Raw genomic sequence first — 26063 nt, 5'->3', positions numbered from 1 at the left:
CTAGCTTCATTCTAACTTTTAATACTGTATGCATATTTTGGCTTTGAAATGCAAATTGCTATAAATGAAAACTATCACAGACATCACTATTATCATTTATAGTTATATTAAATAACTATAATTTCAAAAGTAGAAATTTTGTGTTTTTTCCTGTGAAAATAAGAATATGAAAATGAATATTTCAGTTGTTCACCATAAACTATTGCATAAGATTTAAATATCTACTGAGGGCTTCCCTGGTGGCGCAGTGGCTGAGAGTCTGCCTGCCGATGCAGGGGACACGGGTTCGTGCCCCGGTCCGCGAAGATCCCACATGCTGCAGAGCGGCTGGGCCCGTGAGCCATGGCTGCTGAGCCTGCACGTCTGGAGCCTGTGCTCCGCAATGGGAGAGGCCACCAACAGTGAGAGGCCCGCGTACCGCAAAAAAAAAAAAAAAAAAAAAAAAAAATTCTACTGAGTCTATTAAATTCCAAGTGGTGGCTTTATTTTTCTTTTTTCTAAAGATTTATTTATTATTTATTTATTTAATTTATTTATTTTTGGCTATGTCGGGTCTTAGTTGCGGCACGTGGGATCTCCGCTGAGGTGTGCAGGCTTCTCTCTCTAGTTGTGGCATGCAGGCTCCAGGGCGTGGACTCTGCAGTTTGCGGCACACAGGCTCTCTAGTTGAGGTGCGTGAGCTTAGCAGTTGTGGTGCATGGGCTCAGTTGCCCCGCAGCACGTGGGATCTTAGTTCCCTGACCAGGGATTGAACCCAGCTCCCCTGCATTCTAAGGTGGATTCTCTACCACTGGACCATCGGGGAAGTCCCGGTGGTTTTATTTTAATACAAGTTGTTAGAGAACTGGTTTGACATCTCTAAAATGGTTAACCAAAACCGGTCATTTTTAAGATTTAGTAAATATTCAGATAACAACATTCCATTGTCTGTAGAAAACATGGTATTTCTCCCCAAAATATTTCATTTGAAGACAGCAGTTAAACAGAAAATACTGGACCAGGGGTGAGCAGAACAAATTCTTAGCACGGGGTGTCTTACTAGCTTCTGACCTTTTTCTTTCCCCTCTGCAAGTATCAATACATGTCAGTGAAGAATACAGGACTACTAGTCAGAGTTTGGTGTCACATAAACTCTAAATCAATCTCAGAGCCTTAATTTTCACCTAGCTAAAATGAAGTCGATTTTCACTTTTATGTGGAGTTCAGATAAAATAGGGATGTGAAAAAGCTATACAAATTGCCCAAAGGAGTTGACAACTTATGTCCACACATAAGTTCATACAGACTTGTCTAGCAGTAGTTGCCAGGACTAGGAAGCAACCAGTCCTTCAGTAGGTGACTGGATAAACTGTGGTACATTCAGACAGTGGATTATTATGCAGGCTAAAAAGAAAGAAACTATTTCACTATTGCCATGAAAAGATACGGCAGAACCTTAAATGCATATTAGTAAGTGAAAGAAGCCAATCTGTACCCAAAGCTTCATAGTGTATGGTTTCAACTATATGACATTCTGGAAAAGGTAAAATTATGGAGTAAAAGTAAAAAGATCAGAGGCTGGGGGAGAGAAAGGGATGAACTGACAGAGCACAGAGGATTTGGAGGGCAGTGAAACTACTCTGTACGATACTATGATAGTGGTTATGTCTGTCCAAATCGATGGAATGTACAAGAGTGAACTGTCACGTAAACTATGGACTTTGGGTTGTAATGATGTGTCAGTGCAGGTTCATCAGCGTGACATTCTGGTGGGAGACGCTGGTAATGGGAGGTTATTCAGGTGTGGCGGCAGGGGGCACATGGAAACTCTGTACTTCCTGCTCAATTTGGCTGTAAACCTAAAACTGCTCCAAAATATAGTCTGTTTTTTAAAAAGCTAAAAACTTCTCTTGAGAGAGATATAATCAAGTGATTCCAGGTGTTACATGTTATACTTTTTTTTTTTTTTTTTTTTTTTTTTTGCGGTACGCGGACCTCTCACTGTTGTGGCCTCTCCCGTTGTGGAGCACAGGCTCCAGACGCGCAGGCTCAGCGGCCATGGCTCACGGGCCCAGCCGCTCCACGGCATGCGGGATCTTCCCGGACCAGGGCACGAACCCGTGCCCCCTGCATCGGCAGGCGGACTCTCAACCACTGCGCCACCAGGGAAGCCCATATGTTATACTTTGAATAAGAAAAGGCGGGAAAGTTTTGACTACTAACTAGCTTCTATGATATATTTTCTGAGTTTAGATTAGCTTCTTGTTCTCTATTTCTGGTAACACCAAAAACCAATGTATAGTGCCAAGATACGTTAACAGACGTATATACCTCCTACCATTAGGTGAGGATCAGTTTTTCCTCAGATACTGAGTAAGGCAGGCAAGTAAAGGGAATTTTGATAACTGTGCTAAGGCCAATTTTAAGTATATATGAAATGTGAAATTTTTAAAGAGGTTTAAAAGAAAAACAAGATTGGAATACAGTAGTTTAAAGGAAGTTTTTTTTTTTTTTTTTTTTTTTTTTTTGCAGTACGCGGGCCTCTTTTTTTTGAGGTACGCGGGCCTCTCACTGCTGTGGCCTCTCCCGTTGCGGAGCACAGGCTCCGGACGCGCAGGCTCAGCGGCCATGGCTCACGGGCCTAGCCGCTTCGCGGCATGTGGGATCTTCCCGGACCGGGGCACGAACCCGCGTCCCCTGCATCGGCAGGCGGACTCTCAACCACTGCGCCACCAGGGAAGCCCAAAAGGAAGTATTTTTGAAAACATTTGGAAATTATTATATATAAGGAATACGAGATGAATATAAAAAATGAATTTAAGCAGAGAAAAGCAAATGATTAACACTAAGAATATATTTAATAAAATAAAAAGACAAGCTCAGACAAGACTCGTAATGAATAAAAATCAAATCTTTGTTGGGTGGGAAAATCTTATAAAACTGAGAATGACTTCCCCAAATTTTCTTTCCTATTATATCTAAGACTATGGTTGCCACTGAGTTTGCTAATAAACCACCTGACGGAAATACCTTGAATGACTGATCCAAATGAAGATTCAAAAGGAGTCTCTTTCGGTTATCATTCAGCATGCTATCTATTTTTTTCATATGAGGCAAAAGTAGCTCATCTAAAACAAGATAAAAATTTATTGTGACAGGATAAACTATCAACAAAAGAACTTGTTAGAAATACAGCTTTTCTTTAAAACATTAATAGACTGATATTAAATTCACTGATTAAGTATTGATTTAAAAATATTGCACATGAAGCTTTTTGAACAAAAGTTACCTTGAAAAAATAGGTTTACAATAGCTAAGTGAGAAAGAAGTAGCATAGTGTGATGACAGAATCAAAAGTCCTGGGTTTTAACCCCATCTATGCCACCGGAATTGATCAACCAGTGGGCAAACTGCCTAATCTCTTCAGACCTCATTTACCATGTGAATGATAACAGTATTCCAAAACATAAATTTAACATTAAAATTTTTTATGAAATACTGAGTATGATATTCTTTTTTTTTTGTGGTACGCGGGCCTCTCACTGTTGTGGCCGCTCCCGTTGCGGAGCACAGGCTCCAGACGCGCAGGCTCAGCGGCCATGGCTCACGGGCCCAGCTGCTCCGTGGCATGTGGGATCTTCCCGGACCGGGGCATGAACCCATGTCCGCTGCATCAGCAGGCGGACTCTCAACTACTGCGCCACCAGGGAAGCCCCTGAGTATGATATTCTTAATTCACTATAGTTTGGGGCAAAGAAAAAGTAGGGCAAGAAAAATAGTCAAAATCCAGTTTCAAATACACAAGGGAAGAGTCCAAATAGTTATTTGAGAAAAGGGGAGAGTAAAAGTATGATGAAGGTTTCTGACCCAAAGATTGTGATTTCTTTTTTACCCTTCTGAAACTTTAAGCTCTTTTAAGAGAAACACTTTCAGAGTGTAAGTTAATTACTTTTAGTGCTGTATTAAATGTTTTCGGTTACTAAACTATTTCTTAATTTATCAGCATAACAACATTTTATAATACTAATTAGCTTTAATGACCCTTCTGAAAATGTATATATAACCCTCAGAATCTGGTTACTAATTTCATAGCTAAACAAAATGACTCTTTAAAATTGGAGAATAAACACAAGCACAGAGACCAGAAAAAGAACACTTTCCTCAAATTGAAGAAAAAGTCCTCAATAAGGAATGCTTTCTAAGATCACCACAACACACCTGATAGCTTTCTTTTTATCTTTCTAGCAGTGATTAAATCTATTCAAGTTATAAAAATTTACATTTCACACAAATAAGTTTTAAACATTTGTGGATTATTTTTAAATATAACCATTAAATTTTTCATCCCTCATTTTAAATGGAGAAAATTTTAAAAAATGATAATAGAAAAAAAATCATTTAAAATACAACCACCCAGAAATGATCACTACTAAGAAATGCATATTTTATAATGCAAGGAGTTTTGATTGAGAGAGAAAATGTTTATTGGCAAAATGCTGACGTAGGGAATTAATTTTGGGTTTTGATTGTGGCTCTTCTACCACTAACTTGTTCTGTAACTTTAGGAAACACATTTAATATCTTCTCTAACGTCTCTTCCAGCTCTACAATAGTTGATGTATGAATTACTGCCTCTGCTTATATAGTCAAAAAAGCAAGACTAGAAATTAGAAGACCTTGGATTTAATCCTTTCTCTGCTACTTGCAAGTTGTGAGCTCTTAAGCAAGTCACTTAACCTTTTTCAAAAAAGGCTCAGCATCATTGTCTTCACCCAAAAAAATGGCTGTCTAAGTTGTTCTGGGATTAATATAGAATAATGTATGTCAAAGTATGTGGAAATAATAAAACAATATACATTATTAGGCATTGCTGTTGAAGTATATTGTTACTGATTATTCATTGTTACTATCTTTTTGATCTTACACTTGTTCAACTCATTTTGATAGAAGGATAATGGAAACTGACTCGTTAATCCTTTTATTCTCTCTTCTAGTTGTCCCTGGTGAATGCTATAGTAGCTGAAGGGTAAACGTTAGTGAGCAACATTAGATATATAAATTACCAGTTTATTTCTTATGTCAACTTCATCCCTACTCTACCATAAGAAAAAGTTACTAAAGGAAGAGTAAAAAAGGAATAATATTAATAAATATAACCCATGGCGTTTATTGTTTTACTACTAATTGATTAGAAAATAATTACTCTGTGATGTATCTTTTACTGGACACGAATATACAATTTTAATCTTTACACCATTATTATCTTTCCAATTATTAGAAAACAGAATATATTGACATCTGGACCTTCCATGCAACTCAGACAATTGGTGAAATGTTATGAGGATGATAAAGATTCTAGAATTGAAAGAAACTAGTGGGTAGTTACATAATATTCTCATGAGTAGAAATCAATAAAAATATATTCAATATAAAATTGTTCATATATTCACACAATTCATGAAAAGCTATGACCCCATTTTATAGAATCAATATGTCAAGTTTGTTAACTGACAACATATACAAAAACCATATATTAAATATGTAACTAACAGAGAAGAATAAAAAAGATCCAGAAAGTACTACCAAGAAAGTACTACTTAGCAGACTGTACCGTTGCTCTTCTCTAAGGCTTGCATTGTGTCAGGATCCAAAGCAATGCTAACAAGCAATTCCATGTAACTCTTAAAGGTTTCCTTCATTGCTCTTGTGTTCAAAAAACGAGTGACAAAGGGAGCTGGAGGATTAAATTCTGGGAGGGAGAAAAGATGAAATATTAAATACTCCTTCCTGACAACTTTAAAAACACTCTGCTCTATAGCAAGTGTCTATAAGCAGATAAAAGGTTGTAGATAAAATTTCTTCAAATTCAAGGTTCTCCCACTCTGCCTTTAAAAACACCGTGGGTGAGAGATTCTCAAAGGTGGTTTTGCACATCACAATCACTGGAGAGCTTTTAAAACAAAACAAAAAAAACAGATTGCTGGACTTATTAAAACAGAATCTGGGGTGGTAATGGTGGTAGTGGTGATGAAGCTTAAATGTTATACTTTTTAAAAAGTTCCCAGGTGCCTCTGAAGCCCAACACCAGCCCAGTATTTGGAAACATCTGCCCCATAGGAACCTGTTTCTCCTCCCCTGGCCCTACCAGACATCTGCTGCCAGGTCGTGCTACTTCAAAACTGATGGTTTCTATAAAATTTCTATAAAATTCTGGTCTAGAGTCAACACATATTAAAAAAAATTTTTTAATGTAAACATAGCCTGTGCCTAAAGAAAATTTCACTCAAATTCAATGGCAAGAACTGCAAGATTAAAGGTGTGTCTGAATTTTGACTCTTTTCATTCAAGTACAGAACTATTATCACAGCCTTTAACAGGGGTTCTTAGACTTTGGTCCACAGACCCCTCGGGGTCTCCCCTCATAACCATTTCAGGGGTCTCTGATGTCAAATTGTTTTCCTAATAATACTAAGATGTTATATACCTTTTTCACTCTGTTGACATTTGTAAAAGGAATGTTGGGTAAAACTGTTGGGTAAAACTACCTAGCCTGAATTGAGGCAGTGACACCAAACTGTACTAGCAGCCATATACTTTGCCATGACTGTCATCTAACTGCCATGAATTTGAAGGAAAAAAAAAAAACAATTTCCCTTAAGAATAATCCTTGATGAAGCAGTAATAATTATTAATTGTATTAAATCTCTACTCTTGAGTAAATGTCTTAAAATTCTGTGGGATGAAATGAGAGGTACATATAAAGCATTTCTGCTATGAAGTATGACAGTTTTCTCCAGGAAAAGCATCCATGTAATTGTTTGAATTACAAGATGAACCAGCCACCTTTTCCCCCATTGGGATACCAATTCTATCTGAAAAAAATGACTGACAGATACACTATGCCTATTCAGACTTGGGTATTTGGCAGACATTTTCTTAACGAAGTGAACCTGTCACTGCAAGGAAAACAACTGACAGTATTTGTTGCCAATGATAAAATTTGAGGTTTCAAGTGAAAATCAGAATTCCGGGGGACTTCCCTGGTGGCGCAGTGGTTGGGAGTCCGCCTGCCAGTGCGGGGGACGCGGGTTCGGGCCCTGGTTCGGGAGGATCCCATATGCTGCGGAGCAGCTGGGCCTGTGCGCCACAGCTACTGAGCCTGCGCTCTGGAGCCCGTGAGCCACAGCTACTGAAGCCCACGTGATACAGCTACTGAAGCCCAGGCGCCTAGAGCCCATGCTCCGCAACGGGAGAGGCCACCGCAGTGAAAGGCCCGCGCACCGCAACAAAGAGTGGCCACCGCTTTCCACAACTGGAGAGAGACCGCGCACAGCGGCAAAGACCCAACACAGCCAAAAATAAATTAATAAATTAATTTAAAAAAAAAAAAAGAATTCCGGAAAACTTGTTTCCACCACTGTGAGCCTGACAACATTCCAATACTTAAGGACTTCATTGATGAAATCAGTGTTGATATTAAAAATGTCATTTCTTTGATACTGCAAAAATGTATGATGTAAATGTAAGAACTAAAACCATAAGACTCTTAGAAGAAAATACAAGGATAAATCTTCATGACCTTGGATTTGCAATGGATTCTAAGTATGATACCAAAAACATGAGCAATGAAAAAAAAACAGATAAATTTGGCTTCATCAGAATTTCAGACTTTTGTGCATCAAAGAACATTATCAAGAAAATGAAACACTGTGCTCACTTCAGCAGCACATATACTTTAAAAAAAAAAAAAAAAAAAAAAAAAGGGCTTCCCTGGTGGCGCAGTGGTTGAGAGTCTGCCTGCCAATGCAGGGGATGCGGGTTTGTGCCCCAGTCCGGGAAGATCCCACATGCCGCAGAGCGGCTGGACCCGTGAGCCATGGCCGCTGAGCCTGCACGTTCGGAGCCTGTGCTCCACAACGGGAGAGGCCACAACGGTGAGAGGCCCGCGTACCGCAAAACAAACAAACAAACAAAAAAACTGAAATATCTACAGAATGGGAGAAAATGTTTTCAAATCATATGTCTAATAAGGGTTTAATATCTATAATATATAAAGAACTCCTACAACTCAAGAACAAAAGGAGACATGAACTGGGCAAAGGATTTGAATAGACATTTCTCCAAAGAAGATAAGCAAATAGCTAGTAAGCAACTGAAAAGATGTTCAACATCATTAGTCATTAGGGAAATACAAATCAAAACCACAATGAGATACCACTTCACACCTACTAGAATAGCTATAATCAAAAAAATATAACAAGTATTGGTGAGGATGTGAAGAAATTGGAACCCTATGCATTGCTAGTGGGAATGTAAAATGGTGCAACCTCTGTGGGAAAAGTTTGGCAGTTCCTCAAAAAGCTAAACATATAATTATATGACTCAGCAATTCCACTCTTAGGTATATAAATAATTGAAAACAAGGACACAAACAGATATTTATATGCCAATGTTCACTGCAGCATTATTTACAACAGCCAAAATGTGGAAGCAACCCAAGTGTCCATCAATAGATAAAAAGATAAACAAGAACATACAATGGATAAACTTACAATGGAATTGTATTCAGTCATAAAAACTAGTAAGTTCTAATATATGCTATGTAACATGGATGAACCTTAAAAACATTACGCTATGTGAAATAAGCCACGCTTATATGAGATATGTAGAGTAGGCAAATTCATGGAGACAAAATAGAGTAGAGATTCCCAGCAGCTGGGGGAAAGGGAGAATGAGGAGTTATTGCCTAATGGTTACAAAGTTTCTGTTTGGGATGATCAGGAAGTTTTGGAAATAGCTGTGACAGTTGAGCAACAGTGTGAATATAATTAATGCTGCTGAATCGTTCACTTAAAAATGGTTAAAAGTGGCAAGTTTTATGTTATATATATTTTACCACATTTTAAAATGTGGAAAAAACATGAAATAGACTATGTACATCAATGAGCTAACAGATATTTTCACATTACAAAAAAATGTTATAAAATCATTCATGGATGAAAGATACCTCAAAGGGTAAAACAAACCAATAGATTTTAATGTAACAAGCATGAAAAGTTGAAGAAGCTACCACTTGTCAAGTTTATCAAATAAAATCCTTTGAGTATCAAAGAAAAATATACATAATTATCTGAAAAGGTAATCAAAATACTCCTCTCTTTCCCAACTACATAGCTAATGTGAGGCTGGGTATTCTTCATATACTTCAACCAAAATAATATATATACAAACTGAATACAGAAGCAGATATGAAAATGCTATTCTTCTAACTAAATACAATTGTCTAAAAAAACTTATGTGAATATGTAATTTTTATTTAAAATATCTTAAAATTATCTGTTTTAACTGATACTTGGCGATATACATAGATACAGGCCACACACACACACAAAAAGTGTTTTGGAATCCTCAGTAAATTTGAAGATTATAAAGAAGTCTTGAAACAAATAGCTTGAAAACCACCAGCCTATAAATCTATGTTTATTATCAATATTTGCCTTCTTTTTAAGAAGCACTAAAAATGCTTGCCTGTTAGTGACACCTAGTGGTAACTCAAGTTACCAATGAAAGAAAATTTTCACCTTAATTGTCATTTGAGGAAGCTGTATAAATAACTGAGTGCAAATTCAGAACCCAAACTTCTCTAAACAGTAGGCAGAAATGCTAACTGCGAAATTACGTATAATCCCTTCCACACATACTCAAAGCACTAAATTTCTTTATAAATTCCAACGTGCCTACTTCTAAACAACAGTTTAAAAGTAGCTTTTAAAAACAATACATTTAAAGTAAACTTCTGTACTGAAGAGTTTTTATTATAATTCTGTTTCTATCCAAGTAATCTCTAAGATCAGCTCCCTAGCAGTGATACTTAAAATGTCAGAAACCATCCTGGACATCAACCTCAACAGTTCCCCCAACACCCGATTCATCATTCAAGTTCTGCCAAGATTACATCCGGAATTTCTCAAATGTGTCCTCTCTCCTCCATCCCTGCTGCCAAAACTTAGGTTCAGACTTTCAGTTTATACCTGAACTGTGATGTCACGTAATTCAAATTCAGATTTTACCATGTTGCTTCCTTACTTAAATCCCTCCAAGGACTCCCCTTTGCTTACAGGATCCCAGGCTTTTTAGCTTTAGCATGGCATATGCAGCCTTCCATCATCCTTTCGTCTTTTCCTGACTACCTTCAACTGTATGCTCTAGAAGAAGAAAGGTCAGCAAACGTTTTCTGTAAAGGGCCAGATGGTAAATATTTGGGGCTTTAATGGTCATATACTCTCTGTAGTAACTACTCACATCTGTCACTGTAATGGGAAAGTAACTGTATGAAAATATGTAAATGAATCCCAGTGTTCCAATACAACTTTATTTACAAGAATAGGCTGCAGATCAGATTTGGCCCACTAGCAGTAGTTTGCCTACTTCTGCTCTAGACTACTGAACTGCTAGAAATTTCTTGCATATATTACACAACAAATTTGATGGCTGATGGAATGTTTCCTGGTATATTCTGTGTTTTACAGCTATCTCAGGTTTAAGTTGTAATGAAGTAAATTTCAATATATATAGCCTACATAAATGCTCTTTGGTGTCTTCAACAGTTTTTAACAGCGTAGAAGGGTTCTAAGGTCAAAAAGTATGATAACTGCTATCTATTTCAACCTTTTCACTTTATAAAAGAGAAACTAAGGCACAGTTATCTAGCTCAGTCATGGGCAAATATATGCCTAAGCAGAACTTAATTAGGTAGCTAAATTCCCTAATTAAGTAAAAGTAAATACATTTTGAATTGTCAGCAGCACTGCTCCTCCCCATTAATGTACATAATCTAAAGTTATCAAGGTATTCATTTCATGGAGAACTCACCCTCATCATCACTACTACTAGAGTGGATCTCGGGAGATGAGTCAGATTGGGATGATGAAAATTCTTCTTTCCATTTCTTCCTTTTCTTTGGTGGTGGCTCAGCCTTTACTTTTAGCTGTTTAACTTTGGGTTTCATGGAAGGGGCTTTTGTCGTTGTAGTTTTTGGTGTTGGAGCATCAGAAGTTTTACTGCTACTACTTGGCTTAGCCTGAACAGTTCTGCAATGTTACAGACAGACTTCATTAATGCACTGACATCTTGTCAAATTAAAATAAATTAGACGAGGGACTTCCCCGGCGGTCCAGTGGTTAAGACTCTGCGGTTCCACTGTAGGTGGGGGTGTGGGTTCGATCCCTGGTCAGAGAACTAAGATCCCACATGCCGTGTGATGCAGCCAAAAATAAATAAAATAAAATAAATTAGACAAAAACCCGAGAAACACTGGTGAAGAAAAGTTTATTTACCTCACCAGTATCTCCAAAATAAAGTCTAAGTCCTACACATCTCCAATGGTGATTCCTCCAAAAGTCCCTTGTAATATACTCTTTAACCACTGACATTCAATATTCAGTTAATAAGGGACTGTATTAATTCCATCTCTATTTCTCTCTCTCCCTCTACTCTTCCTTTCCCTTTGTAAATTCATTTTCCTGACTATGAGGCTGTACACGGCAGATGATCAATGGACTTATAGTCATGTCAGAAACTCTCAGAGGCTCTGGTGGTGCCAGGTTTTGATGTGGAATCCCAACTGCACCTGTTCTAGAGCCCCTCATTAAGATTTGCTATACACTAGTTCTGGAGATTTGAGGGAGTGGATAAAATTACATCATAAAAATAAGGTGGGCTGTGTCCAATACGTTGGAATCTTCATTAAACTAGATCTTCCTAGCACTAGATTGAGAATATCAAGGTTCACACCCCCTTTCCCACAGAGATCAAAGGGAATGTGGCTAGGTCATCTGTTTTCCAAATTCACGCTCCAGACAACCCAGAGTCACACTGATACATGATGACAATTCTACTGTACTTGTAATGTACAGGCTCAATTTTTTTCATTTTAAATTTGACATTCTGTTATTATTTTCACTTTATTTATGGATAAAAAAGAGGGCTTAGAAAGGTTATCTTTTTTTTCTTTCTTCTTTGTTTTTGGCCACACTGCACGTGGGATCTTAGTTCCCCAACCAGGGATCGAACCTGGGCCCTCTGCAGTGGAAGCATGGAGTCTTAACCATTGGACCACCAGGGAAGTCCCTAGAAAGGTTATCTAAATCTAGGTCACAAAAAGATGGATTCAAACCTTTAGACTGTAAATCCAATTTTTTTCACTATACTAGGGTGACACCAAAAGGACTCAGAAGAAAAGGGTACCCATCCCACCATGATAGCCATGGGCTTTACAGTTCCTGTCTCATTACTTCAAAAAGAATCACTTATTACATCAGGCACTGAATTTTCAGACTTGTACATAATGGAAAAAAAAAAATCAGCCTCTTTAATTTATGTAATTCTTTGTACAAGACATTGCCAATAATAAGCCTTCCAATAATTACTACAAACATATTACATAAAATAATAAATACCTGATAGTTTGTGAAGGCTTATTTCGTGGCTTTTTGGAACACACTCTGACATACTCCTTTTTGTTAGTGTTTTCAATGAACTTCACATATATCCTTTTGTATTTACTCTTTGCATCTCCAAAATATCCGAGGTACTAAGGAAAGAAACACTTTGAATTACATAATTGTACATTCTGTACATAAAATATTACTTTGTTGTCTTGATAGACTGTCACAGAGCCATCCTTCAAGTTTTTCAAAATGCAGCTCTGGTCAGGCTAATTGTACCCTCAGTAAAACTGATTCCAGCCTCACTCTTAACTGCAAGTCCATATATAGATGCAATCTTATTTGGCTGATCATCAGATGCTCACTTACTCAGTGCTAGGAAACAACTACTTAGGTAGAAAATAATTCTGTAAGTCTTCTTGGTAAATCAGGATATCTGACTCTGGCAGAACAATCAATATAAGAGTCTCTGAGTCCATCTGAATTCTTCACAGACTAACACTAATTCCTTTCCTTTATTTAAAAAATAAAAAGTTAAGCAATTTAAGTAGCTGGTATTTAGACATTAATTTTATTTTAAAATCAGTATCATATACTCTGTAGTTCAATTTTAATATTTTATCTCAGAAATGCTCAATATACATACATTAAACAATACATTTAAATTTACATCATTCTGTATTTTACCCAGGATCACTGTCAAAAAATAGGAAGGTTAATGTAAACAAGCATTTTACTTACACTATTTGTAGCAGCAAATTCTCTTTGCCCATCTCGAATTTCAGGAACAAACTTCTGTAATAAAGCTTTTTGTACTTTCCAAATAGCTGGGGGTTCTTTTCCTGCTTTTAAAGCCTCCTGTAATAAGAAATATTAACAACATTTATAGAAACTAGCAACATATTCTAGATTTATAGAATCTCAGAGCTGAAAGGAATCTTAAAGACCTACCTAGCTCAACCTTTTATCTTTTACCTAGCTGAACTTTTGCAGTAATCCTTTTAAGTGGGCTATTCAATCTCTGCTTAAATTCTTCCAGAAGCAGGGAGCAAAAACATGCAGTTGTAACCCATTACCCTTTTGTATAGCTATTGGAAAGTTTTCCACTAATGATATTGTCATACATTATTTATGCAATTTTATAACAGTATGTATGTATTCAAAAAGACCAGAAACAAATATGCTAAAATATTAACAATAGTTAATTGTGAATGGAAGGAATATGGATAATTTAAATATTATGTTCTTCATTGTATTTTTAATACCATTTCTCTCCACCCCAATTAAAAAATAAAATCAAAAGCAAGCAAACAAAAACCCCAAAATGAGTTTTCTTAAACACTGCTAAAAATTTCTTATATGAAATTATAACATTCTGCAATTTGAAAAAAGTCTAATTCTACTTTTACATTGTATTCCTGTTATTTTCTTTAAACTTTTAAGTTACATAAATAACCATTTTCTCCAAACTTCTAATAATACAAATGACTTGGAAGCTTTTAAAAAAATTAACATTTCAAAACTGCTCTAATTACTAGTAGCTAAATGCAATATACTGACCAGTCAGAAATACACAAAACTCAGAGATGAGTTAAAATTATTTTAAGCTATTTTCCTTTTCAAAATACCTGACATCTCTAGTTTGATTTCATTATTTAACAATTATGACAACAGAATTATAAAAATATAACTTTTCACAATTCAGGCTAGATGCATGGTATTAAAAGTCATCATGAAGGCTACCATAGGGCACGCCCATTAAGCTATGACCTTTATACCTGTGAACATTCACATCACCTTAAAAGTCTCTATGTCTTCTATCTTTACCACAAATTCATCACGCTCTCTGTATTGGCCTTCTCCTCCACTTTCTGTGTTCTCCTCATCTGTAAAACCTTCTATGGCAACAGTGTCCTGTCCTTTTGCAAACTGGTCTGAAGGAAGACCATCATGTTCGATGGACTTTGGGGGTTCTGCAGAGTTTATATTTTCCAGGATATTTACTGCAGATGAAGTAGAGTAGAGAGGTTCTTGCTTAACTGCGCCCACAGTGGTGGAGGAAGTAGTAGCAGTACCAGCAGTATTGGCAGTTGGACTAGTAGTTGCCACCTGTAGGGCTTCTGAAACTAGATCAAGCAAATGCACATTAGTAATACAAATTATTAAACATTTACTTGCTTTGAGTAAAATCTGAACAGTTTACAAAGAAAGACCTTATTATTTTTGCCATCAAATTATTTGAAACAATGAAATTAAAGAATGGTTATTAACTTCCAAGAACCAAAGTGGTGAGAATTACATCTGGATGACAATTAGACAGAACCTCCATCGACCTAAACTCACCCCTACTTCCACTTAAGTATTTAGCACAAAAATATTTTTAAAAGAATAGAGACAAAAAAGTGATGCAAGACAAGGAAGGGTCAGCCAACTGAAACTGTGAATTCCTAGAAGAAAAGCTGATTGGACGTGGAAAACAAAAACAGCACCTCCCAAATACTTTGAAATACCAGTAGAAGCTACCGAAATAAAAAGGATTATAAAGTAATGTTATGAAAAACTGTATGCTAACAAATAACTTAGATGAAATGGACAAATTCCTAGAAAGACACAAACTACCAAAAGAATTCAAGGAGAAAGAGAACATCTGAAGAGACCAATAACAAGGGAATAAAAGAAATTAAGAACATCCCACAAAGATAAGCACAGACCCAAATGGGTACACACGGGTTCTATCAACAGTTAAGTAAGAATTAATACCAATCCATTATAAACTCTAAGAAATAAGAGGAAACACTTCCCAACTCATTCAAGGCCAGTATTATTCCAATACCTAAACCAGACAAAAATATCATGAAAAAACTACAGACCAGTATCCCTTATGAATACAAACACAAAAACCTTCAGCAAAATATGAGCAAATATACCAACACTGAAAAGAATTATACATCATAACCAAGTGGCTTTTATCCTAGGAATGCATGCTTGGTTTTAACAGCTGAAAATCAATCAATCACCATATTAATATAATAAAGGACAAAACCACAGGATCATCAGAATAGGTACAGAAAAAGCATTTGGCAAAATTCAGTATCATGAATTTAAACACTTTCATGATAAAAACACTCAAGAACCTAAAAATAGAAGGGAACTTCTTCAACCTGATAAAGGCCATCTACAAAAAACCCACAGTTAACATCATACTTAACGGTAAAAAATGAGATGCTTCCCCCTAAGAAGGATGTCTGAAGAAATAAAACTGTATCTGCAGATGAAATGATCTTGTATACAGAAAATCCTAAGGAATCCACTAAAAAACTATTAGAATAAATAAATTTAGCAAGTTTGCAGGGCATAAGATAAATATATAAAAATCAATTGTATTTCGAAATGCTTTCAATGAGCCATCCAAAAACAAATTTAGAACAAAATTCCATTTATAATATCATCAAAAAGAAACTATTTAGGAATAAATTTAATGAAAGAAGTACAAAGTTTATATTCTGAGACCTATAAACATTGTTGAAAGAATTAAAGGTCTAAATAAGTGGAGAAACATCCTGTGCTCACGGATAGGAAATGTCAACATTGTAAAGATGGCAAACTCCCAAACTGATTAAAAGAATCAAGGACTACCCTGTCGGTCCAGTGGTTAAGACTCCACGCTTCCACCCCCACTGTAGGGGGTGTGGGTTTGATCCCTGGCCAGGGAACTAAGATTCTATACGCTGTGTGGTGCAGCCAAAAAAAAAAAAAAAAAAAAGAATCGGCATAATCCCTATAAAAATCCTAGCTGCATTTTTGGCAGAAGCTGACAAACTATTCCTAAAATTCATATGGAAATGCAAGAGAGCCAGAATAGCCAAAAGAAATCCTGCAAATAAAGTTGGAAGACTCACATTTCAGAAATTTCAAAACTTTACCACAAAGCTTTAGTAATTAAGACAGTGTGATGGTGGCGTAAGGATTGACATATAGATCAAAAGAGTAGAATTAAAGTCCAGAAATAAACTCTGTATTTATGGTGAAATGATTTTCAACAAGGGTGCCAAAACCATTCAATGGGGGAAAAATGAAAAAGCTTTTTAACAAATGGTGCTGGGACAACTAGATAGGAATGAAGAATAAAGTTGGATGTCTACCTCACACCATATACAAAAATTAACTGAAAGTGGATTATAGACATAAATGTGAAAGTTAAAATCATGAAACTCTTAGAAGCAAAACAGGTATAAATTTTCATGACCCTACATGTAACAAAAGAAAAAAATAAGCTGGACTTCATCAAAATTTAAAACTTGTGCTGCAATTGATGCCATCACAAAAGTGGAAAGATAACCTACAGAATGGGAAACACTGTTTACAAATCATGTACTTGCTAGAGATTTGTATCCAGGATATATAAAGAACTCTTACACCTCAATGATAAAAAGACAAATAACCCAATTTAAAAAGTGAGCAAGGGCTTCCCTGGTGGCGCAGTGGTTAAGAACCCACCTGCCAATGCAGGGGACACGAGTTTGAACCCTGGTCCGGGAAGATCCCACATGCTGCGGAGCAACTAAGCCCGTGCGCCACAGCTACTGAGCCTGTGCTCTAGGGCCCACGTGCCAAAACTACTGAGCCCACGTGCCACAGCTACTGAAGCCCGTGGGCCTAGAGCCCGTGCTCCACAATGAGAAGCCATGCACCGCAACGAAGAGTAGCCCCCACTCACCGCAACTAGAGATAGCCTGCATGCAGCAACGAAGACCCAACACAGCCTAAATAAATAAATAAAATTTATTAAAAAAAAAAAAAGTGAGCAAGGACCTATTTGTCCAAAGAAGACATAAAAATTGTCAATAAGCACATGAAAGGCCATTCAACACTATAAGTCATTAGCTCAATGCAACTTCAGTAGATAATTGCAATCTCACAGCTATTAGGATGGCTACAAAAAATACAGGCAATAACATGCTAGCAGGCGTGAGGAGAAACTAGAACCCTTGTACCTTGCTGGAGAGAATGTAAAATGGTACAGCCACTATGGAAAATAGTTCGGCCATTCCTCAAAATGTTAAGCATATAACCAAGGAATTCCACTTCTAAATTCCACTTTCTAAATAAATAAATCTACACAAATACCTGTATATGAATGTTGACAGCAGCATTATTCCTAATGGCCAAAAAGTGGAAAAAACCCAAATGTCCATCAGCTGATGAATGGATACACAAAATGTGGTATATCCACATTATTAGGGAATAAAAAGGAATGAAGTACTGATATATGATACACCATGAATAAACACTGAAAACATTACATTAAATGAAAGAAGCTAGTCACAAAAGGTCAAATATTATATGATTTCTTTTACATGAAATGTCCAAAAAAGGGCAAATCTATAGTGAAGATAGATTAGTGGTTGCCTATCATTGGGTGTGAGCGTGGGTGTGGAGACTGACTAATAATGGGTTTCTTTTTGGATAATGAAAATATTCTAAAATTAGATTGTGGTCACGGTTATACAACTCTACAAACCCAGTGAATTGTACACTTTAAATGGGTGGATGTTATGATATGTGAATTATAATTTAACAAAGCTGTTAAAAAAGGACTTTGAAGCCTAGAGCTGATAGAGAAGCTCCAGGCTGAGAAACAAATATAAAGAACATGCAGCACTGCAGCAGTAATTTTGAGTAGTGCTGATGAACTAAAATAATAACATATACAATAATAAGTAAATAAAACAGGAAGGGCAGTGATCCCCTTGCTTATGTTGAGCTGTAGGCAGCAGGGGTGGCTTGATCACAGGTCAAAATGTAAAAACTGTTCCCTGAAGAAAGTGAACTCTATCTGCCTACAGGAGGGGTTGAGAGGGAATCAAAGCAGAGCCCAACACAAATCCAGACCTATGAAACACAAAAGAAAATGGAAAAGCAGATAGGCAAGGGAAATGAGTGAACTACAGTGCTTGGCAACTAGAGTACATCTCTCCCTTATTCTAGCTAATTAGGGGGGAGGAGGGGCTGAGGGGGGTGGTCTAATAGCTGTCACCAGCCAGCCTACCTGATCTGTATCCCAGATTAAAACTATCCTCATACATTTATATGACTCCTCCCAATCAAAGGGAGGCCTGTTGAGGAAATACAAATGAATAATCTAATTATCAAGTCACTGTGCGGTATATCTTGAACTTACACAGTTTGTACATCAATCATATCTCAATAACAATGGGAAAATAATCTAATCATTCAAGATTAGATTATTATCCTAATGTAATATTATTGTATTAATTGTATCCTAATGTATATTACATTATCCTAATGTAATATATTTTTATGCTACTATAACTATACATCATACTTTCTGCCTCAAAAATGTATATAAATGGAAATCAATTTTTTATGTCTTGTGACCAGAATGCTCTATATATTAAACACTTCTAACATTATAATACTTATAACACATAATACCGTAGATCTAAATTAATATTTTTTCAAACTTAATGTAAAACAAATGTAAATGTAAAACGAATGCTTCTTTTGAGTGGATGTGGCATTTAAAACTTACTCGTTTATGGACTCATGGGTGAATATTACTTATTGAGATAGGTTTTACAACCAATTTTATTTCTGTCCTTCATTTTTATTGATAAAGGAACTGGGAAACATTGTTCTTATAAATAATGGATGAATGAAGAAATAAAAGGGATTTTATTATAGCAATGTCACTGAATTTTGAAAATGCACTCTAAGTTACATGGCAAAACAAATCACATAGCTATCTATGAACAAAAACAGAGGTACGGCCACCAGCAGACCCTCAGAAAAAGAAACTGCAAGGGACGTGCTTTAGTCATAAGCTTGTCATCCCAAGGAGATGTGAGGTGCAAGAAAGAATGGAGGGCAATATGGTAAATATATAAATAAACCTAAGCAAACACTGACTATTTAATACACTATTTCTTGTTGAGTATTAGAAAATAGGATAGAATTAAAATACGTGGGGGAATTCCCTGGTGGTCCAGTGGTTAGGACTCCGCACCTCTACTGCCGGGAGACAGGGTTTGATTCCTGGTTGGGGAACTAAGATCCCACAAGCCACGTGGCGTGGCCAGAAAGAAAAAAACGCAAATATTAAAATACATGGTAACATTAAAGTTAGGAGGGGGTAAAATGGAGTTTTAGTGCTCAGAGTCTTTACGTTATTCGGGAGAGTAAGATACTAATGGATTTTGAGAAAGTGAAAATGCATATTGTAATCCCTATTATCTCCAGGTAAAGAACAGAAATATTTCATCAAAATCATCGGGGGGGGAGGGGGTGAGAGGGTAGGTAAAGATAAGAATGAAATAAGACTGACCATGTATTGATGATTACTGAAACTGAGTGATTCATAGATCGGTTTAATTATACCAACCTTTGTAACTTTATGTTTGAAATTTCCATAATAAAAAGTTAAGGAAATATTTTATAAAAAGAATAGCTTCCAAATTAGCGGAAGGAAAAACTTATCAATACTGTATGATGCTCTTTATAAGAAGTTTTAAAATGGGCCAAACAAAAGTACAGGGATACATACACAGGTGGTAAAATTTACAAAAGAAAAGCAAGGAGGTGATTACCATCCAACTCAGACAGTGGTTAGTTCTACAGATTATGAGCTGGATTTACTTTAACACTCAATTTACTTTTGAACTTTCTTGCTTTCTAATGAGTAGCATTTAACACCATAAATTTTCTTCTTTGCCCCACACATTCCTGGCACATCCCCTTGGTTCCAAAATATGATGCTCCACTGTCCTAAGTGAGTTGTCATTTCAGCTTTGGTTTCCTTTTAAAGCCATGAGTTATTTAGAAGTTAGCAGAAGTTATTTAGAAGTTTTACAAAGAAAAACTTACTTTTATTTGTCTCTTTTTTCCTTTCTGCTATTTTTTTATGAAATTACTGCATTGTGGTCAGGGAATATGTCTTAACTAATATTTGCATTTTCAGATTTATGGGAATTTTCTGTGTGTTTTTCTTATGTGTATCATATTTCTATATCTGAGTTATATCTCACAAGAAAAAAAAATTCTGAAAGAAGAGATATGGAAAATATACTAAAAATGCTAACAATAAGATTAGTATGGCAATATTAAAAACCAAAATGGGAAATTAAATGTGAAAAAGAGATTTTATTATGATAAAAGGAAATTTAACTGTAGTAAAATTTCAAACACCCAATTACATGGGTTCAAAACAACTACACAGTATTAGAAAAACAATAAAACATAGTTGGATACTTCAACACACCCTTTTCAGTAATCAACAGATGAAGCAATCTAGAAACAAATAAGGATAGGGAGGATTTTAAAAAACCTTTTTATTAAAGATTTAAAACATATGTAAGACTATACAAACCCTCACATACCATAACCCAACTGTAACAACCACAAACATTTTGATAAATTTATCTTTCTGTCACCTCTTTTATATTTGCTGGGATAGTTTAAGGCAAATTCCAGACCTATCATTTACTTGCAACATGTACATATACATTTTTTTAAATAACCTAATATCATTTATTACATTACACAAAGAATAAAAAGATATAAAGGACTTGAACAATATTACAAATAAAACCTATTAGCACTTGGTACTCATGGGATATTTATAAAAATTGGCCATTTACCAAGCTAGTAACAAAATTTCCACAAATTTCAAAATGTAGACATTACTTAATTCATATTCCTTTGACCACAATACAACAGGGCCATAAGTTAGGATTAAAGGAATACCAAAAACAACCAAAAAACCAAAAATCTACTGGGAAACAGGCAAGACCCCACTATTCTTAATAACTCTTGGGTTAAAAGGAAATCAAATGAAACGACAAACCATTTAGAAAGGACAGTGAGAGCATTAAAAATTGAAACCAGAGGAATAGAGCCAGAGTGTAGTGAAAAAAAAAAAGGAAACATACAACTTTAATGCCATTCATTAGACAGCAAAGAAATAACAAACTAGCCAGAAAGAGAATATTCAACCCAGGGAAGATAGGGAAAAAGAACTGATAAAAGCAGAAATTAAGAAAAAGTGAGTAAAAAATGATGATAAAAAAAAAAAGTACATTGGTTCTTTGAAAAGAACAATTAAATAGGCAAGTCTTCCATAGATTGATAAGGAAAAAGATTCAAATAATCAGCTGGAACAAGAAAGAACATACCTACAGAAACAGAGGAGACTACAAACTTATAAGGTAATAGTATGTACAACTTTATAACAACAAATTTTAAAATCTAAATGAAAGAGATGATTTTACTAGAAAATATGCCATTCTTGAATTGGCCCAGATAGATCAAACTATCAGGAAAAAACTAGAGAGTTCCAGATATATTCTTAGAAATCTCAATTATATATAATAAGCTTTTAAAAATTTAAACAAATATAAAAACTTTCCTAATTCAATTTGTAAGGTCAGCATATTCCTGAATACAAAAATGAACAAGATTAAGACAAAAAATACGATACATTCACTTCATTTATGAATCTAGGTGTAAAAATCCCAAATAAAATACTAGCAACTTAAATCTTACAGTGGACTAAAGCAATTCATCATGACCAAGCAGAGTTCATGGTAGAAATTTTTAAAAAGAGGTTTAGGGCTTCCCTGGTGGCGCAGTGGTTGAGAGCCGCCTGCCAATGCAGGGGACACGGGTTCGTGCCCCGGTCCGGGAAGATCCCACATGCCGCAGAGCGGCTGGGCCCATGAGCCATGGCCGCTGAGCCTGTGTGTCCGGAGCCTGTGTGTCCGGAGCCTGTGCTCCGCAACAGGAGAGGCCACAACAGTGAGAGGCCCACGTACCACAAAAAAAAATAAAAAAAAATAAAATAAAATAAAATAAAAATTAAAAAGAGGTTTAGCTTTAAGAAATCAAGTAATAGATGAATGTGGGGGTAAAAGAAAGCAGATTTACCAGAACCAGCTCAAAAAGGCATCTGACAAAATTCAATGCTCTTTGTTAATTTTAAAATAATCTTCAGAACTTCAAAACATAAGGATATCTTCTTAAAGAGTATGGTATACTAGAAACTGACAAATATATTTCATAGTCAAACACTACATATTTTACTAAATATCAAGAAGGAGGCCAGGATGCTTGCTATCATTGCTACTATTAAACAACAGAGGCCTGAGCCAATAAGATAAGTTACCAAAAAAAAAAAAAAAAAGAAACAGATAAATTACCATTATTTTTAGAATATATAATCATCTACTTAAGAGTACAAAAGCATCAGGTGGAAAAACTGTTAAAATAGAAATTCAACAAAAATGCCAAACACATGATGGAGACACAGAAATCAATCATTGCCGTATATTATCAGTAACCAATGAGAGAACACTATGGGGAAAATTGTATTTAAAATACTAGTAAAACTAGTATTTTTTAGATACTATAATATAGAATATCTATGTGGAAAAAATTGATAAGATATTAAAAGACATAAAATAAGATCTGAATAAGTAGAAAAACACTACATTCCATAAGTGGATGAGAAGACAATATTGTAAAGATAACAATTCTCCCTTAAAATTAATTTATGAATTCAATGTAATCACAATCAAAATCTCAAAACATTGAAGGGGCTCCTACCGGCCCATTACAGGACAGTTTGAGCATCAGAAATAACTACTGTAACCTGTAAGACAAATTTTTAAAAATTCATGAAAAGCTTCTGGTGCCAACCAAGATGAAGTTAAGTCCACTAGACCTACTTATTACAAATAAAAACTCTGTACAAAACATAAAATGCAACTACCTGAAGACTCTGCAAAGTTAGTAACTGCAGGCAGACTGGGGAGGGAAGCCCAAACTGAAATAATCTTTATATAGAGATGTTTCCTCACTTTCCTTCCCCTCTTATCACTTAGCATTAACTAGAGGGTGGCCCTTATGCAGAACTACACAGGACACAGACAACAAAAACTCCAAGAAAATCTGTCTTTCTGGACAGAGGAGTGGGGAAAGGAGCCCCACGCAAAGTAAGAATGTGGGGGGCCACTGTCATTTCTTTTTTCTTCTCTCTCTCTCTCCCAGCCCTGCCCCAAGGGCAACCCAAGTCACAGAGCTGCAACGCAAAGGGAGTAAACCTGACATCTTAAACCCGAACAGAAGACCTGTCTTTTTGGCGTACCACAGGCACCTGGATGGGGCATGGGCTCCTATGGCATGAAGAGAGTAGAAAATGTTGTATGTCAATTATATCTCAATAAAGTTGGGGAAAAACATGTAGGAGGATTCCCTGTCCTTTCTTCTCTTCTCTCAGTGTGCTGCCCCAAGGGCAGTCCTAGTTGTACAGAATTGTGTTAAAGCATAAGCAGCTAAAAAAAAATCCAAGGAAAATTCCAGCTTTCTAGCCAAATGTCTGGGAAAGGGAACCCTGAGAGCTGGGCATGTAGGGAAATTCCCAGGGAAGAGAGAACTGGAGAGTGGTATTCTCTAATTCTGTGCAAGAACCTACACAAATCTTAGTTTCATGCCTAAACTGCACATATGCAGAATACACCCAAAGAAGTATAGCAAAGTCTTTGAGATCTAAACTATAACAGTCTACCATCCACCCAAGTTCCAGACTAACTGCTCTGACAGATCCAAAGCACCAGAGCAAAGGCTTTGAAAACTGAACTAACTTCAGACCATCACTCCAAGATGAGACAGAACTTATGGTCTGACTGCCTGCTAAAACAAAACAAATCAACATTCTGCAGAGGATTTTAATAGAACCCAGAGTCTTACAGTATTGTACTCAAAATGTCCAGGATATAATCCAAGACTGCTCAATATATTAAGAATGAGGAAAATGTGACCAATCTTCAAAGAGAAAAGATAAGTGGCAGATGCCACTCTAAGGTGACTCAGATGTTAAAATTATCAAAGACTTGAAGGCAGCTATCATAATCATGGCTCCCTGGGGTAAGGTGAACATACTTTTGAAATGAATGGAAATATGTAAGTTCTCAGCAGAGACATTGGAACTAGAAAAAAGAACCAAATGTAAATTTTAGAATTGAAAAAAATATCTGAAATAAAAAATTCACTGGATAGGCTCAGTAGCAGAATTGAGAAGGCAAAAAAGTCAATGAACTTGAAGACAGACCAATAGAAATTATACAATCTGAAGAACAGAGGGGGAAAAAAGATTGAAAAAGAAAGAAACAGAACCTCAGGAACCTGAGTAACAATATAAAAATATTTTACATTTATGTCATTGGAGTCCCATAGGAGAGAGATTGGTGCAGAAAAAAGTAACGTCCCCAAACTTCTCTAATTTGGAAAAAGAGATACATTTTATAGATTCAAAAAGCTCAATGAACTCCAAACAGGATAAACCTTATCCAGACAAATAATTACAATCCTGAAAATCAAAGAAAAAGTCTTAAAAATGGAAAACTTCTTTGTGTTGAAAGGAAATGATACCAGAGGGAAACCTGGAACATCAGGAATAAAGGAAGTGCAACAGCAATTATAAATATCTGGGTAAATACAATAGACTATTCTGCTCCTGTTAAGTTATTTAGAATATATATGACTGTTGAAAGCAAAAATTACTTCTCTATCAGGGTTTTCAATATATGTAGAGGTAATATATAGGACAAATATATATAACATAAAGGCAAAGGGTAAAGAGATCTCTATGGTATTCAGGTTTTTACATTTTAAGTAGCAAAAATATTAACTAAGTGGATTGTAATCACTATGTCAACTAAAAACATAATACAAAAGGATACAGCCAAAAAAAAAGAGATAAATTTAAAAATAAAATAGTAAAAAAGTTCAAATAATTTTTTTTTTAAAGATAGGAAAGAGGAGACAGGAACAAAAAAGGGGGGAAACAGAAAACGATAAAATGGAAGATTGAACTATATCAATAATTACATTAAATGTAAATGGTCTAAACATTCTAGCTGAAAGAGAGATTATGAGATTAGAGTTTTTTTAAAAAAGACAAAACTGAACTATATACTGTCTACAAAATACCCACATTAAATATAACGTCACAGATAGGTTAAAGGTAAAGGATGGAAAAAGATATACATGCAATTCATCAAAAGAAACCTGGAGTGGCTACATTGATAACAGACAAAGTAGACTTCAGAATAAAGATTATTACCAAGGAAAAAGGATATTATATACTGATAAAAGGGTCAATTCGCTAAGACTTAACAATCCTAACTGTGTACATATCTAAAAACAGAGGTCAAAACACACAAAGCAATAACAGATAGAAATAAAAAGCAAAACAGACAAATCTACAAGCATACTTGGAAGCTTTGGAAATCCTCTCGCAGTAATTGACAGAACAAGTAAACAGATAACCAGCAAGGAGAAGAATCTGAACAGCACTAACAACCAACTTGATCTAATTGACATTTATACAACAATCCACACAACAGCAGAATACACATTCTTTTAAAGTGCACTGGAACATTTATCAAGATCAACCATATTCTGGGCTATAAAGCTAACCTTAAAAATTTAAAAGAATTGAAATTACACAAAGTAGAAATCAATAAAGGACAGATGTCTGGAAAATTCCCAAATATTTGAATATCTTAAAATATGATTCTAAATAACTCATAGATCAAAAAGAAAGCACCAAATGGAATTTTT

At 35.7% G+C, this 26063-nt stretch overlaps 1 protein-coding gene across 4 annotated transcripts in view; it reads right to left on the bottom strand.

Moving 5' to 3' along the window:
• Positions 1-26063, bottom strand: part of QSER1 (glutamine and serine rich 1) — a 79100-nt gene that overhangs the window by 4491 nt on the left and 48546 nt on the right. For 3 of the 4 annotated variants that reach the window (XM_065881996.1, XM_065881998.1, XM_065881999.1), the window contains 6 exons: positions 14223-14545; positions 13167-13283; positions 12438-12571; positions 10852-11069; positions 5591-5728; positions 3010-3107 (listed from right to left, as the gene is read on the bottom strand). In XM_065881996.1, the coding sequence (XP_065738068.1) occupies positions 3010-3107; positions 5591-5728; positions 10852-11069; positions 12438-12571; positions 13167-13283; positions 14223-14545 (1028 nt within the window). The remainder of the gene's footprint in view (positions 1-3009; positions 3108-5590; positions 5729-10851; positions 11070-12437; positions 12572-13166; positions 13284-14222; positions 14546-26063) is intronic. The other variant, XM_065881997.1, reaches the window with a different exon arrangement.

The sequence above is a fragment of the Phocoena phocoena genome, chromosome 8 (assembly GCF_963924675.1).
Source record: "Phocoena phocoena chromosome 8, mPhoPho1.1, whole genome shotgun sequence".
NCBI lineage: Eukaryota > Metazoa > Chordata > Mammalia > Artiodactyla > Phocoenidae > Phocoena > Phocoena phocoena.
The sequence above is the reverse complement of the archived record's forward strand: the minus strand, read 5'-3'. Positions and strand labels throughout refer to the sequence as shown.